Source organism: Tasmannia lanceolata, unplaced genomic scaffold, assembly GCF_043159265.1.
Source record: "Tasmannia lanceolata isolate RefF3 unplaced genomic scaffold, GAP_Taslan_0.1 ptg000013l, whole genome shotgun sequence".
NCBI classification, from domain to species: Eukaryota; Viridiplantae; Streptophyta; class Magnoliopsida; order Canellales; family Winteraceae; genus Tasmannia; species Tasmannia lanceolata.
Window position 1 is genome coordinate 48,330,947 of NW_027518690.1, and position 16,153 is coordinate 48,347,099.

At 39.3% G+C, this 16,153-nt stretch overlaps 1 protein-coding gene across 1 annotated transcript; it reads left to right on the forward strand.

Moving 5' to 3' along the window:
- Nucleotides 1-8,678: 8,678 nt before the first annotated feature.
- LOC143890397 (uncharacterized) lies at nucleotides 8,679-11,214 on the forward strand. Its single transcript, XM_077395050.1, has one exon. It carries the CDS (start codon nucleotides 8,703-8,705, stop codon nucleotides 10,923-10,925), a length of 2,223 nt encoding a protein of 740 aa, XP_077251165.1. The 5' UTR covers nucleotides 8,679-8,702; the 3' UTR covers nucleotides 10,926-11,214.
- Nucleotides 11,215-16,153: the final 4,939 nt, after the last annotated feature.

Consider the following 16,153-nt stretch of genomic DNA (forward strand, 5'->3'; position numbering starts at 1 on the left):
GGCCCGAAATTTCGGATTTTGCCTAAATTTCAGATTTCCGTGGGTCCGAAATATGTATTGAAACCGAAATTTAAAACCTTGGTTATAACTACTCTTTTACACTGGAGGGGGCCGGCCAAAGTGAAAAAAAAGGGTCAATATATCATTTCCCTTCGTAGTATAAAGGTTGGTCTCATAAGTCCTAAATAGACAAGGACAATAAAAGCCCCATGTTCTCCATAGAATGTCGCTTGCAATCGATTTGGTGAGGAAACCAACAAAGTCAATAGACCTTTTTCATATCAAAAGACATTAATACCCTTATGATCTTTACATATTGCGGGAATTAGGAATCGGAACCAATGTCATATTCTATTTCCTATTTCGATTCTCCACTAAAATGTAATGGGAAAAAAAAAATCAAAAAATAAGGTTTTAAATCAAAAGGATCAAATAAAAATTCCAATTTGACAAGGGACGAATCAAAATACCACCTCTTAGGGAAGTATCAGATTCCAACATTTTCCCCCTTTACACCTAGGGCCCGTCTGCATACCAACAAGATTTAGATTTGGATTTAGTTTATATTTTGAATTGGATCGGATCCTTAAATTTTCAAATCAGCCACGACAGTGCAAAAAATTCCGATTTCCAAATCTTTTTCTGCGAAACGTTATTTGGAAATCAATATTTGTGACAACTTCCTTCACCATCGCTCCTCCTCGACGTTGCTCCGGCAGCAGCGAGACATCCCTCCCTCCTTTCCTCTCTCTCTTTCTCTCTCTCTCTTAAAACATGATCATGAAGATGATTGATGTGTTTGGTATCCAAAACTCAAATCCAAATTAAAATACAAATGCATGAGGTATCCAAACGGGCCCCTATAGAATTTAAAAGTTAAATGTTCATGCTGATAGAATTAAAGGGTCATATTTTAGCCTTTAGAGTTAAGAAGTCAGATTTTTATACTAGTGAGACTAGAATTTTTAAGAGTTTTATAAGTTTAGGTTGATAATATTTTCAAGCAATAGTTTTGAGAACTTAGATTTTTACACAATAGAATAAAAAGTCAGATTGAAAATAAGAATTTTACGTCCAAAGGATTAAAAAGTCAGATTTTACGCCAATACAGACATAAAAATCTAACTTTTACATCATATTGGCATAAAAATATGACTTTTTAATTATTCTATAAGAAATCAATGTTTTTAAATCATTGTAAAAGTCTATCAGCGTAAACTAATAAAACTCTATGTGCTTAAAAAATTAACATTGTTATCCTATTACCATAAAAATTTGACTTTTTAACAATACTGACATAAAAATGTAATATTGTAATATTATTGGTGCAAAAATTTAACTTTTTAATCACCCATATATTTAAAAACTGTCAGCGTAAAAATCCATCGTCAGTGAGTTGTAAAATTCTATTAGCATAAAAATCTAATTAACCTTTTAAATTTTAATCCTATGTGTTAGTGTGTAAATATTCTAAAGAGAGTGATGCCTTTTATATGAAAAAGATAGTTGATGTCTGAATAGCCTGCATGTGTTTGAATTAGGACTGTCAATCGGGATGGGCAAGCTCGAAGCCCGCCCGTTCGGCCCGCTAAAAGCCCGCCCATAATTAAAATGAGAACAAACCAAACTAAGCTTGGTCAAAAGTTGAAGCCTAAACTCTAATTTGGGCTGAGCTTGATCAAGGGTCGTCCAGCCCGTTATAGGTCCGGGCCCGATAATATATTTACTATATAATTTTTCAAGATTTTTTATGACCTTAAAAATCAGTATATATTAATTAAATATGTTAACATTAATATCCTCTAGGCTATAGTTCGACATTAAATAGGTTTTATCTCTCTTTATTTTGCCCCTCTTCAGCCCACTTAATATGATGATCCAAACCGTTGAAGTATACAAATTGGGCCCCTCTTCAGCCCACTCCATATGAATGGTTTGGATCATCATATCCTATAGGCTGTAGTTTGACCTCAGATTTATTAAATGAATAAGACAAAATCTGACAAAAAATCAATCGGTGTGGCTTTTCTCACATGCCAAAGCCAACAAGTTTAATGGCTTTCTATGAAATTGGCTTTTCAATGCTTGCCTTAGTCTTTTCTCGTGCAGAAAATAAGAGGTGATGGGCAAGCCTGAACTCGGCCCGAAGCCCGTTGTGGAGTTTGGGTTGAGTTTGGGCAAGCAAATTTTCTAATTTAGTCAGGCCCGAACTCGGCCCGAAGCTCGTTGTATAGACATGGGCTGAGCTCGAGCACCTCAGGCCCGCCCAAGCTCGGCCTGATTGACAGTCCTAGTTTGAATGTGTTGAGACATCCACGGAGCAAAAATCCGATCGGATCGTATACAAACAAAAGAAAAAGTATAAATAAAAGCAAACCACAAGATAAATACAAGATTGCACGTGGTTCGGCCAAGATTACAATGGATTAAACCATAAACTCATGCTTTTCAACCAAGACCGTAGATAGAGTAACCGGAGAGAAAACCCCTAAATCGAAAACCCAAAAAATGTATCTCACTCCCATTTTCTTGCCTAACCCAAGAGAAACGAAACCTCCCCGTAGGCGCCCAAGAGAAAAAATCAACCTCCCTAGTTTTTATGGAAAAACCTAAAATGCCTCTTCTTCTATAAGCCCTAAGAAAATTATGATAAAAAAATTAAACACGACTATAATGAAATTTTATTGTTGCAAGTTATTTCATCTCTAAACCAAGTTTGGACGGTGTAGCCGGTGGGCCCAACTTGATCTCTAGCAACATTAAAAAAAAAGCAAAACCAGGCAGGAGCTAATTCCAACTAGAATATTTCACGTTTGGGTATTGATGTAAATTTAGTAAAAAAAAGGGGCATGTACGTTACGAAGATACAAGAGATAAGTGTGGCCCTTGTGAAAATTACGTGTGATGAGTTTTTCTGTCTTATATTCAAGGATGCGATAAGGCGAAAGGACCGGACGGAAGATGATTGGTCAAAGGAATTTGTCGGTAAGTTTGTTATTAGGGTGATGATAAATTCGCACCCCCGTAAAGGGTAATTCACACCACTGGTAACGTGATTTTGGCGTCAAAAGCGGTTAAGTCCGCCACATTTCACACTATCAGGGTGCGAATTATCCTTCAGAGGGTGCGAATTTATCACTTTTTTGGTAAATTGAGTATTGGCTCTCATAAACAGCATCGAAGAGAGTGTGAGCCGGCCTAGCGATAGACAAGGAGAGAGTGTGATCAGTGATCCCATGAACGGTGGTGATCGCATGGATTGAAAAACGAACGGTACGACTTTTTTTTGTCTTAGGTGACGAGACTAATCCTCAGAACTTTCATCAATGAAACACTACAGTACCTATTCTGATTCTCTCTTAAATCGGCCGCCCGCACGTCAAGGTGGCAAATGGGCTTGCGGCCGGCACGAAAAGCCATAGTGACACGGGGCAGTGCTGTGCTGGCACTGAGCGAAGTTGTGGGCCGTGCCGGGCTGTTGGTTTAGGCACGTGGCACAGCCCGGTACGGCCAAATCAGTTAAAAGTGAGCATATAAGGCTGTTGTCCAGGGCCGAAACGATATGGCCCACGGACCGTAGGCCATGCCACGCCTAACCTCAAACTTAACCGTGCCGTTTGCCACCTTGACCCATACAGGACTTGAAGAGGTCGGGCACCTTATAGAAACTCACAACATAAAACAAATTTTACATCAATTTTTACGTCGAAAGAAACGGAGCCTAAATGGAATGAGAAAAAAAATTAATTGAAGAAAAATTCTAATAAAAAACCCATTCCAATTGTGGTGGAATCATAATACCCTCTTGGGCCAAGAAACATAATCCAACACCCCCTCTATTTTCTGCCATGGTGTCAATACTACCTCCTTGATTACGTGCTTTTTTTTTTAAAACCAAATGTTCGAATCAGGTGGAATTGAAATCAAATTCTCATTCCAATGCCTACTCCACCATCCAAACACTCCTTTTTTTGTTCATAGAGGTTGTTTCATCCCCACTGCAACAAAGTATGTCCCCTTGAAACTAGCCTTTCACGTTTTTCGCGAAGGGCTGGGATTAGAAAACATGCTTTTCAGTGAGCTTAACCTCAGCAATGCACAAAAGAGTGAAAGGCTTGTTTAGGCGACAGATGTGAAACTCTTCTTAAAAACAAAACCTATATAAAATCCTTTCATTTTTTTTCTTACTCTTTTATTTCTCTCTCTTTTGTTTCTCTCCCTTTTTTTTATCTCTCTCACACACACACACTCTCTCTCTCTCTCTCTCTATTATGTGTGTCTTGCTATCTAACTCTCTCGCTCTACCCTATCTCTCCCTCTAAGACCTAGATTGAACAACGGACTTTTAGGATCCAGTCCGATTGAAATCGATCTAAACACTAGCTTTTAATCCAACCGTTGGATTATTTAATGACAAAAGTCAAAATGGTATTTTTTCCTTGTTTTAAAAATTGGAGGGAAGATTAAAATTTTTAAGTCTCCCCTTGTTTTAAAAAGCAAGTGTCTTTTGCTTTTGGGGACTTGAACATAAAACCTTGGAGTGTGTATGCTTGTTGTGTTCTCTTAAACAAGGCTAAAAAAATAGTCTCACATTGCTCATGAAGAGAGTAGTTCTCACCTTTATAAGGTGTAGAGTTGGAGAAAAGCTTGGGCCTTCAAGGGGCATGGAATTTGTTGGATCCTTGGGTTTTATTGAACACAAGCCCATGCGCTAAAAAGCACACACGAGCGCGCCGGGCCGGGCCGTGGTCCGGGTTTGGGTTTAAATAAAAAATGTCTTTTTAGTGCCTAAAACAGTTTCAAATCTCCAGTAGTCACAAATGTGATTGTTGTGAGAGAAACGTTAAAGGCATTTTTTACCCCACGTTTTGTTATGGACACCCATTAATTGCATAAACGGTTTCAAATCTCCAATAGTCACAAATGTGATTGTTGTGAGAGAAACGTTAATGGCTTTAATGGTTGCTTTTTCTTAACAGTCACAACCTACCATTAATGGTGGCTCTCCTAACAAATGCCTTCGGGTCTATAAAAAGGGACGAGACAGATTTGTTTAGACAGATAATCACAACGTTTTTTACATAGAACTTTCTAGTTTTTACAAAGCAAGAAAGAGTTTATGTTCTTTTCTTATTTGTCTTCTTCCTTCGTTTCTTCCGTGTTTGAGCATAATTCTACGGTGATTCTGGGTGGACCAGTCAGCAAGTACACGTGGGGTGGAGTCATATTTGGCTGTTTTATCTTGGGGCGTCGATTCGCAGATCCGGTTGCACCGATATGGGGCAGATACGATTTTTAAGGAGAGTGACCAAGTGGCACGACTCAACCTTCTCCTTTTTAATCTGATTTCTAGAAAGGTTTTCTCCAAAAGAGATAAGTACTCGTTTTATTTCGGCTCTTGATTTTTCAACTAAAAAAGAATTTTCGCTTCAAATAATTGCTTTTGGCTTCAAGTTGTATTTTGGATTCAATCACCTTATAAGGGGAGGGCATGCGTAATGTAGTGGGAAAATATCCATTTTTCTTAATTTTCATCTTATTTAGCTAGAATAGACTTTTTGGGTCCCACACAGGGATATGCACGTGCAATCAGGATTGTACATTGTAAAACCTCATGAACGAACCCACATGGCCTTGCTTCCATTAAAATACCATGTTCGAGATGAATGACTCCATAAAAAAAATAACAATATTGTTGCTGAAAATTAAACGCCCTTCTAATAATCAATTTTGGACTCAAGGTCAAGTCTCGAAATCTAAAACGAGCATGGCTGGCCATGGTCTTAACCCCTTTATCCATCAAGCCTATCAAGCCTCTATTACGGTTTTGATTTTTGCAATCTTTACCTAACCCATGGGTGTGTGTTTAGGGGATCAGATTAGGATGTTAATTCGAGCGCCTAATTTTGGCGATCCCAACTCACAATACATTATGAATGGAATTTCACGGCCATAATTTACCTTTAGTAAAATGTATAAGGTATCTAATATGATAGAGCTTATTGTGATGAAACATATTTGTTTGGGAGAGCTTGTAGAGGGTCTATTAAAAGATCAAAGATGGACCTACTTCACGTAGCGGAAACATGCGGAAAAGAGGCGAAGCTCACCGTCTTCAACCCGGTAGAAGAGGAACACCGTCTCCTTCTATAAAAATCCTTGAATCCATAAGGAAATAAAAATGAATCCTTGAATCCACAAGGAAGAGAAAAACTTAAAAGTTTATTCCATTGAGAGATCTGTCCTTTTACATACTTACAGTTCATATCTATAGAAAATAAATTAAAATCCTAATCAAACTCTAACTCTATCTCTAACTAATTAGATAAGGATAACAATATCTCTAAAGATAATGATAACTCCTGGAAAATGAAAAACGTGTCCTACATCACTACTTCTGTAATTGTTTGGTCTAAAAGGTGCTCCGGTGCAGTTGGCCAATGCAACAGTGTGTGAGAGTGGAGTGGAGTGTGTGTGTGAGTGAGTTTGAGTGTATGAAAAAAGATGCGGCGGCGCGCCAGCCTCTCTCGAGGCAATAAATTAGAAACTCACTCCAAGGGGTTTGATGATTGAAAGGTTTCCGTCCCGTGGGATTGGATTTTAGGTGATTAAGAAGAAGAGAGGAAAAACACTACTTCCTTATGCTCCTCTGGCTTTTCACAGATGGAAAAATCTTTTCACAGTACAAAACGTGACGCCAAATGTGAGGATATCGACACACACAGAATGTGAACGACATGTCGACATGAGCAAAACATGAACAAATCGCAATTGGTCGATGCGTGCAGAATGCAAACGACTCTCGAAGTCGACAAGTCTCCTTCCGATTCAAGCTAAACAGCAAAACAACACAAACGAAATGCGAGTGCGAGGGATAATGAAGTTAAAGGGAAAGACTCACCTGGGAAGATGAATTTATTGCTTCTTTAATTGAGATACAACTATGGAAAAGTAAGAAGTATAGTGCTGGAAAGTAAAGATAAAGATAAAATGCTAAAACTTGTTTGGATTTTGGTTTTGGGACCTCCTTGGAGACTAATGCCTCCTTATATAGCTTTATTCGGGTAACTGCTCCTCATTGCCCATGCTTTCTTGGAGGGAACCTTTTGGTAACTGTCCATGCTCCACTTTCTTATCCTCACGTCCACCCTTCTTCCATGTGGTTATCATCTACCCTCTTACGATTGGCAACTGCAGCAACACATCTTTGATGCAACTCCTCTTGACGGTAACTTAGTAGCTTGGTCCCACTTGCTAATTGAACTTAGAGATAAACATAACTAGGAGGAATTACTAATAGCTGTCGCATGTTCTAGACTCCATTACTTGCTTGTTCCTCCATGACTTCTTCGAATGCTAATTTGATGACTAAATCTATTGACTTTATTCAAACTGGTCGCCACCTAATAATTTGATCTCTCACAACCGATTATGCCCCAAGACGAATGTAAACAGTAACGTGAGCTTCCTTTGTTTTACTATGAGTCCCTCGTTTGGAATTTAAAATACTTTGATGCTTTTTATTTATTTATTATTTTACACTAAACATAGAAGTAAATAAATAAATATTAGCATGAAAAAGTAACAATGTGATTTTTTGCATAAGGGATTTGCTAGGGACCACTGTAGAAGGCATTTTGCAGACTGGCTGTTGCATGAAAGAGCAGCCACCTCAAATGAATAGGACAAAATCTGATGAAAAGTGAGCCTATGTGGCTTATCTCTCATAGGGGTGGCCAACCGGTTCGGTTCTCGGTTCTCGGTCCCTTTTTTTTCGGTTCTCGGTTCTCGGTTCCATGAACCGTAAGAACCGAACCGAACCGTAGTACACAGTAGGACCGAACCGAACCGGACCGAACATAATCGGTTCGGTCCGGTCCGGTTCTTCGGTTCTAATGGCTAATTATTAATTATTAATTATAATTTATAAAAACTTTTAATTAAAGTTATAATATAAGTTACTTTCTTATTATAATAATAGTATTAACTATTACTTATTAATATTATAAGTAATTTATATTATTAAGTATATGTATAATAGAAATATAAAAATATTATATATATATATATATATATATATATATATATATATATATATATATATATATATATATTCAAAGTTCGGTTCTTCGGTTCCGGAACCGAACCGAGAACATTAGACCCGGAACCGAACCGAATAAGTTCGGTTCTTCATCAGTGGAACCGAACCGGACCAAAAATATTTTTTTAGAGTTCGGTTCCGGTTCGGTTCTTCGGTTCTGGTTCGGTTCTGGCCACCCCTAATCTCTCATGCAGCAGAGGGTCCGCTACCTAGCAAATCCTTTCGGTAGAAATACCAATGCTCTCTACTAAGGCTCCGTTCCTTTCGACGTAAAAATGGATGTAAAATTTGTTTTATGTTCTGACATAAAACAAATTTTACGTAATCGAAAGGAACTAGGTAGCGGACCCTGCTTAAATAATAAAGGACAAGGATTATTTGGCTCATTATCAAAACATGGTAGTGCCATCAGTTGCCTTTGCGTGTTTTTGATATAAGCCTCTTTTTTTTGTTTTATGTGCACGTGTCACTATAGAGCAACCCGTGCTTTTTTACAGCACGGGATCCCGTCTTGCTAGCAACCCTCTTTTTATATACTATTATACATTATTTATACTGTACCTTTTGGTTTCTACGACTAGGGTAAAGAAAAAAAAGGAAAATGAGCACCCATTCCCAAGAGGTGGAGGTGCTGAACCCCCAAAACCCTAAAATGCCCGAAGAAGAAGAAGAAAAACAACAATCTCAATCAATTGACTTGGAGTTACAGCACGAACAAAACCCTAACATTCTCGAAGAAGAAGAAGAAGAAGAAGAAGAAGAAGAAGAAGAAGAAGAAGAACAGAAACAATCTCAATCGATGGACGAAGATCTCGACTTAGACTGCTCCCACGAAGAAGATCAACCAGTAGAGCTGCATCAAGACGAAGAACAAGAAGAAGTAAAAGGTTTGGCTATCTCTCTTCCTTTTGAATCTTCCATTAAGCAAGATATAAACCCTCCTGAACACCCCACATTTCGAAAACAAGGGAAGAGGAAAAAGCCCTACTCCCAAAAACAACGAGCCGCTGTTAAGAAAAAACTCCATCTCATTAAAAGCAATCTCAATGCAATCCCTTTCCGCCCCGGAAAAACCCTAGATATCTCCAAACACGAAAACCTCTTTCGCCGACTAGGGTTATGGGATTTTATCAATCTCGAGTTCGATCGCGAAATCCGATCAGACCTTATTGCCCTTCTCATTGCCAATTACAACCCTAGAACTCGTAATAGCACTGTTAAGGATTTTCGGATCAAGGTCAGTCGAGCTGATCTAGCTAGGGCTCTTAAACTGCCTGTAAAGAAGGATAAGGTGGCCGTACTATCATCGGAGTTTCATGACGCCGATTTAGAATCATTCTCTGAAGAATCTCTTTTGGTACTTGATGATTTTATGTCGAATTACATTCTTCTCTGTGGAGATACTTGGATGATGCCACAGGAGATTTTGACCTCGTCTCGGCTTTTGAAAGAGGGGCGGCTAGAGAAGGTTGATTGGGCTGGGTTGGTTTGGTATATGGTGGAGAAGGAGCTTTCTCAGGCTTTGGAATCAGAGTTGGTTTGTTACTATGCTTCACATTTGCAGTGCTTGATGAAGTCTCAGCGGCCGGAGCTGTTTATTGAACAAACAGTGACTGAAATTTCAGTGGAAGAGGAAGAGGATGATGGTGGTGTCAGTATGAGGAGTTTGGAGGGTTTCCAAGGGCAGGATTTGGAGAACCAGCATGTTGAATTGAGTTTAGGGTTGGATAAGAATGACAGCGAGCGGGTCAGAGATGAGGATGTTATGGACTTCCAAGAATGTAATGAAGAACGTGGGCAGTGGTTTTTGAATGGAAAGAACAACAGTGACGAGTCTTGCTTGCAGCGTTGTAATGTAAATGAGCTCAGGGGTTTGGACTGCGAGCTAGGGAGTAAAGAAGAAATCAGGGATTCAGAGTGTGAGCAAGGGTGTAAAGAAGAGGATCAAGGGGACATTCTGACATCAAATTTGGCTAATAATCTGGAGAGGTTCGGTTCAACTGACCTTATTCGAGAGATGGAGACGGCGAATGCTTCTTATGGTCTGCACATGGGTCTTCATAATCCTTCTTCAGATGAGCTTTTGACACCGAGAGATGATATGCATAAGATCATTCCATTGAATTCCGGTGGTCCTTCTATGTTTGGTAATGCTTGCAAACGTGAGATCGATGATGAGGATGATATGCACCATTTCTCCCTAAACAATCAGCAGAGGAAGATGAAAAATGACAGCCATTGGGGCCGCCAACCCTCCGACTTTGACATGTGCAGCGATCAAATACAGATGTGGATGGGTAGAGCTAGAACAATGTTTGCAGAGAAAGAGCAGGCATGCATTCAGTCCAATATGCATATACATTTATTGACTCAGCAGCTGCATGAAAAAGGTGTCATACTTCATTCCTTGGAGAAAAACAGGATTGAAGAACAAAACAAATGGCAACATCAGATTTATCGGTTTGAATGTGAATACCGTGTCATGTCTGACCTATTAAACGGTTATAGAAAGGCCTTGAAGGAAACACGTAATGCATTCGCTGAGTATAGACAACGTTGTCAGCTGCCTGATGAACCACTTTACAAGGATGTTGCTGGCACTGGGGGCCTTGTTCTTAGTGCCACAGATTTGGAAAAGCATCGTTTGGAGAAAGAGGAAGAAGTGAGGATTATGCGTTGCATGATAGAAGGGAAGTTGGAGGCTGTAGAACAGCACTGGAACCTTATATTTGATGCACATTATAAGGAGGTTGATTTGTTGGATGAACGGTTGCTGAAAGTGGTGGAAGTAATCAAAGCCCTCAAAGTCCAGAAATCTGAATGACACCTCTGAATGATTTATAAACCTAACATCAATGTTCAATCATTGTTTGTGACACGATTTATAAACCTAACATCAATGTTCATTGTTCAATCATTGTCTGTGACACTTGAATCTTTTGCCTCTAGTCTATAGCAAGCACTGATGTGTACGTTCCCATATTCAAGTACTGTGTTTAGTATGACTTTTCTGTTATTTCTTCTTTTATGTTGTTAAGTTATGCATTCCCACTTAATGTGAGTGATGGCACGAATTCAAGAATTGAAAGGCCTATCTTATTTTTGTTTGTAAATGCCTATTTTACATGAATCTTCCAATATTTCACATTTTTTGGTCAGGAAATCCAACAAGACTGAGAATCGTTCTTATGGGATCTCATTTTCGGTTGGTTCCATAAGGGGTACATAAATAAGTAGCTATTTAAAAAAAAAAATTATATGGTATATACTCATTATTTTAGATTCATTTCATAAAAGAGTGGCAAAGTTTACTGCCGGCTGCCAACTTGATGCCAACCCTCCTCCTTTATCTTGGCTTGGGCCAGGCTGTGAAAAATAGAGAACATGACCTTGGATAGGGGAGAACGGAAGAAAATGATCCATGTAGATTGTAGACGAACCCAACTAGTGTCAGGATTAGACTTAGTCATTTTGAGCCGGGTAGACTCTTTCACCTTCTTCATGAAAATTTTCTAAAGGATGCATTAGCGAACCCCATCTAGTTTGGGACAAAGGCTTAGTTGAGTTGAGTTGAGTATACTCACTATTTTAGATATTATCATGTGCGATACTCATTATATTCGTCTTCAAATTCCCCATACAGTTGAAATAACTTCAAATTAGGTAGGGAGGAGACAAAGGGAAGGGACCTTAGAGTTTTAATTTGCCGGTGGTCTTCTTTTTCCTGGATGAGCATGAGCTGGGGGCAGGGGATGGGAGGGGGGGGGCACTGTTTCTTTGCCTTTGGTTGTTTTCTTTTTCTTTCTTTCTTTCTTTTTTGTTTCTGTTTTTTTATTGGTTGGAGCTGGGAAGTTTCCATGCAACTAAGGATGAGGATGGGAGAGATGAGAGCAGAGGAGAGTGGTGGGAGGGAATATCATGAAGAGAATGGGTAGACTGAGGAGAGATATGGGGTCTGCTCGAGACGAGAAGGGGTCTAATGGAGGGCTCTTGGAATTGAGGAGAAAGGAGGCTGTTGGGCTAGGTGAGATGGGTTCAAAATCTTTGTGGGGGGTGGGGATGGGGATGGGGATGGGGATGGGGATGGGGCGGGCAAGGATAGAGGTAGTTGCATTGAGAAATGTAAAAGGGGGAGACCCATGGGATGGGGAGTTGCTCAATCTGTGGTTAAATATGGGGCAGCTGCGGCAAAAGCTTGGTGTGTTTTCATATTTGACCGCAATCTTGAGGATTCCTCATGCACTTGCAACTTGAACAGTAGATGGCTGAGCAGATCTGAGATCAATTTCTAAACATTCCCAAGCAAACAAGAGTTTAGAACCATTACTTCTTACTTCATGTAGCAATAATGGGTTTCGATTAAGCTTGCAGTGGGGAAGAGGATAGTTTTATTCGACAGGTGAGGTGCGAGGTCAGGAAACACCCCGAAGGGAACCAAGTGGGATTCTTGTTTGAATGGATTAGAAGGGGATCATCTGAACAATCTGATGGAGGAGGAATTGGAACAAGGGAAAGAGCGGAGCATCTTATTCATATCTGGTTTATAATAGAATTTAAAAAGTGGCCTGCACTCATGACAGCTGTTAACTCTGTTGTGAAGTTTCTAGATTGAAGAAAGGTTTTGGTTATCCTTTTCAATTTTCAATGGCCTTTGTCCCCAAATCCCCCCCCCCCCCCAAATAAAATAAAAATAAAAAAATAAAATCTTTCAGGTTGTCATCGATTAGGTTCTGGTCTAGTTCGATTCTACGAATGTCGTTTTATGATTTTGGGAGAGGGTACTGAATTGGCTCTAGCAGAGGTGTAGGAGCAGAGGGATGGGGAAGAACAGTAGATGTGGAAGGGGAGCTAGGTTATGTAGGATTCGAGGGCTAGATGGGCTTACCTAAACTGGAATAGACCGTTGGCAGACATGGATGGCCGAGATACTGAGCCTCCCAGCCAGTTCTCGGTCGGGACCTTCCATCTCATTCATTGGTGGGTTCAGTCTGATGATCCCATATATGAGTTTTAGGTTGAATTTTTGATGATAACTTCAGTTTGAGAGATGAAGAGGAACAAATATGTTTTCTTATGGGAGATGAAGAGGAACTTTTAGATGACCCTTAAAAGTTAAAACTACAGTTGAATTGCTGCCTCTCATGCATACTCACCTCATTTGTTTGTTGTTCATTGTGGTTTGGCAAGAAAATTCGTAAAACAATCACGAATACTCACTTGGAAGCTATTTGTTGAATACTTACTATATAAATCAATGGGTGTGAGCCTCTAGCTCAATGGTTTAAAGCTTTGTCCTTAAACCTGTCAGGTGTCCAGGAAGGGAATGTTGGCAGCTTCAAACTCCTTGTTCAATTTTCCCCATGGTCTATAGCTAAGTGTAATGCTTATACACAGAGGCACTGGAGAAATTAAATTCACTGAAAAAAGAGTATCGAAGCCAAGTATCAGGTTATGGAGGAGTTTAGTCAACTTTTTTGGGCAAAAAAGAACCTGATTTTGAACAAACTTCTTCCGTGAGCTAGTTTTGAGGAAAGTGGAGTGTCATCCATATTGCCGCATACCCATGAAAGAAACATTTGGGAGGTTGATTGTGCTTTATATGGGGGCAACCAATAAAGGAACCATCATGACCTTCTCATGAGAAGTTGTGACAAGCTAGTAAGTAGATGTATTCATCACTCTTGAAAGCTTTTTAGCATGCCAAATAGCTTTTCATCAGCATCGGGGAGAGTATGCCTATGTTCTCTAGCTTGTGGAGGCACATTGTAACATATTTTATGATGTAACTTTACTTTATATAACTGTACTTTGTAAGTGCATATAGTCATAGACATTGTCTATTTGTCTTGGATGTTTATGTTGAAAAATATACACAGTTTCTATTTATTTAGTACTTCTTAGTTGGAGACTAACATTCTTGGTAACTGTTATGAAACCCTAGACTGTTTGCAAATGTATGTCACTCTTTTAGCTTGTTGGTGTTCTCCCTCCATATGGATGGACTTTGTATACCTTAAAGATCCACAATTCCACCTGCAATTATCTCTTTTATTGGTTCTCCTTTTTACTGGTACTTATCATTGTTACCATATGCAGTTTGGCGTGACTTCATTTGTGCATAGTCCATCCTCATCAATTCCAATCTCCATCTCAATTTTTAGTGTTGAGTTTTTTTTCCTTATACCCCCTTATTTTATTTTATTTTGAAAATTGACATATTTCATTAATATTGAGATAGCGATTGGGACCAGGAGTCCCAGCCTGCAATACAAACTATTAAGGTGAATTGGGACGGGCATTCCGGGACTAATTCAAAAATAAACAAAAACATTTACAGTAGAGTGTAGGCATTCCTTTTCTCTATTTTGTGGATTGCATTCTTTTCATCTTTCTTACAAGCATATGCATCTATCACCTGTACCTGTTAAAACAGCATCTAACTCCTAATCAGCCACCTGGGGACTCAAAACCCGCACTCTCTTGACCTTTCAGGATGATTAATAACTCAAAAGCGGCTAAAAATTACCTCCTTAAACTCCAAAACTTCAGATTTAAGATACTCCCAGGAAAAATAGCATAGGTAAAGCATCCAGACAAAAGGCCTAAGCGAAAGAACGAATCTCTCAAGCTACGGCTATAGAAAGTAATTTTTGGATAATCAACAAGTCAATCCTAAAGCTATTTTGACGGTAGATTCCTACGATAGTGCAGAAGGGATCTATACTTCAGGATCTACAGCCCCAAAAACTGAAATTTCAAAAATCACAGTCCCGCCTGAGTTTTCTCAATACCATCTTTTCCTATCTTTTTCATTTCTATATCTGTTTCTTTTCTATTCATCCTCTATTCTTATTTTGCCTTTCCTTTTTCCCTCTCATTCTAACTAGATAGATATTTTTTATTTTATTTTTTAAATTACTCTCTCTCTCTCTCTCTCTCTCTGGGCCAGAAGGCCTTTCATACATCAGCCCCTTTATCCTCATTATCCTTTCCAACTTCTCTAGGCTCCTTCAGGTCCTTGATAGCCTTATACCCCCTTATTGATCCTCATTGGGTTTGTATCTCTCAACTGATTAGTCAATAACTGCCTTGGATGAGTTGGCTACCTTTATCAAGGCTGAAGTTTTGCTGAGGTACCTTTCCATTGCCATGGCTTCTGATTGTCATGCCAAATATTATGATTGGTTTCTATAAATTCTGTTAGTTTCCCTCACATTCTTGCTTTATTTTCTATCAGTTGTCTCTTACCCTTTTTAATCTTAGGTAGCATGAATTTTCTACCCAAGAGAGTTTTCTGCTCTGGTGCCATGATTCCATTAAGACCACAGTTAACTTGAGTGATATTACATTATTTATTCCTAGCATCACTCCAAAATTTAGACCTTAGAAATTTCTGTCATAACAATAGGTAAAAAGTCATTTTTTGAAACTTATTAGCTCTGTATGCAGGAAAATGATATCCTCATTCCCTTGTTTTGATAAATGACACTCCCACTTTCTTAAGCACTTTTTGATTGGCTGTTGATAGCTTTTGCACGCTGTGAGGTTTTAATTTTCCTGATTCATGGCTGACTATTATTGGCAGCTTGGCCTTTTTTTTTTTTGGGGGGGGGGGGGGGGGGGCGGGGGCAGGCGAGGGTGGAACCTATTACATGTTCATAGCCAGTGAAGTGGAAGTGGAATGGAGCCAATTGAAATGGTCTCTGCATTTATTAGTAAGGGCTCTAGCCATTCGAGCCATGTTCAACCCTACCTGCTACTAGTATCTCCTCTTATAAACCTAATAGCTCTTCAGAACCCAAATTCGAGAATCCAGACATAGATTGATTCTGGAGAGGCTGTTGTCCTCTAACGAGATAAAAGTCCTTGGTAAGAGGAATGCTAAATAGAAGGAGGACCTTCTAAAAAAACCAGCTACAAGGGTGCCACCACTGATGGTCCAATGGAGCGAGCGCCCTTGTGGCTCTTTTTTACAAGGTGCAAAATCAATGGGTGCCGGAGCTGCTACAATTGCTTCAGCGGAAGCTGTTGTTGGTATTGGAAACGGCCTTA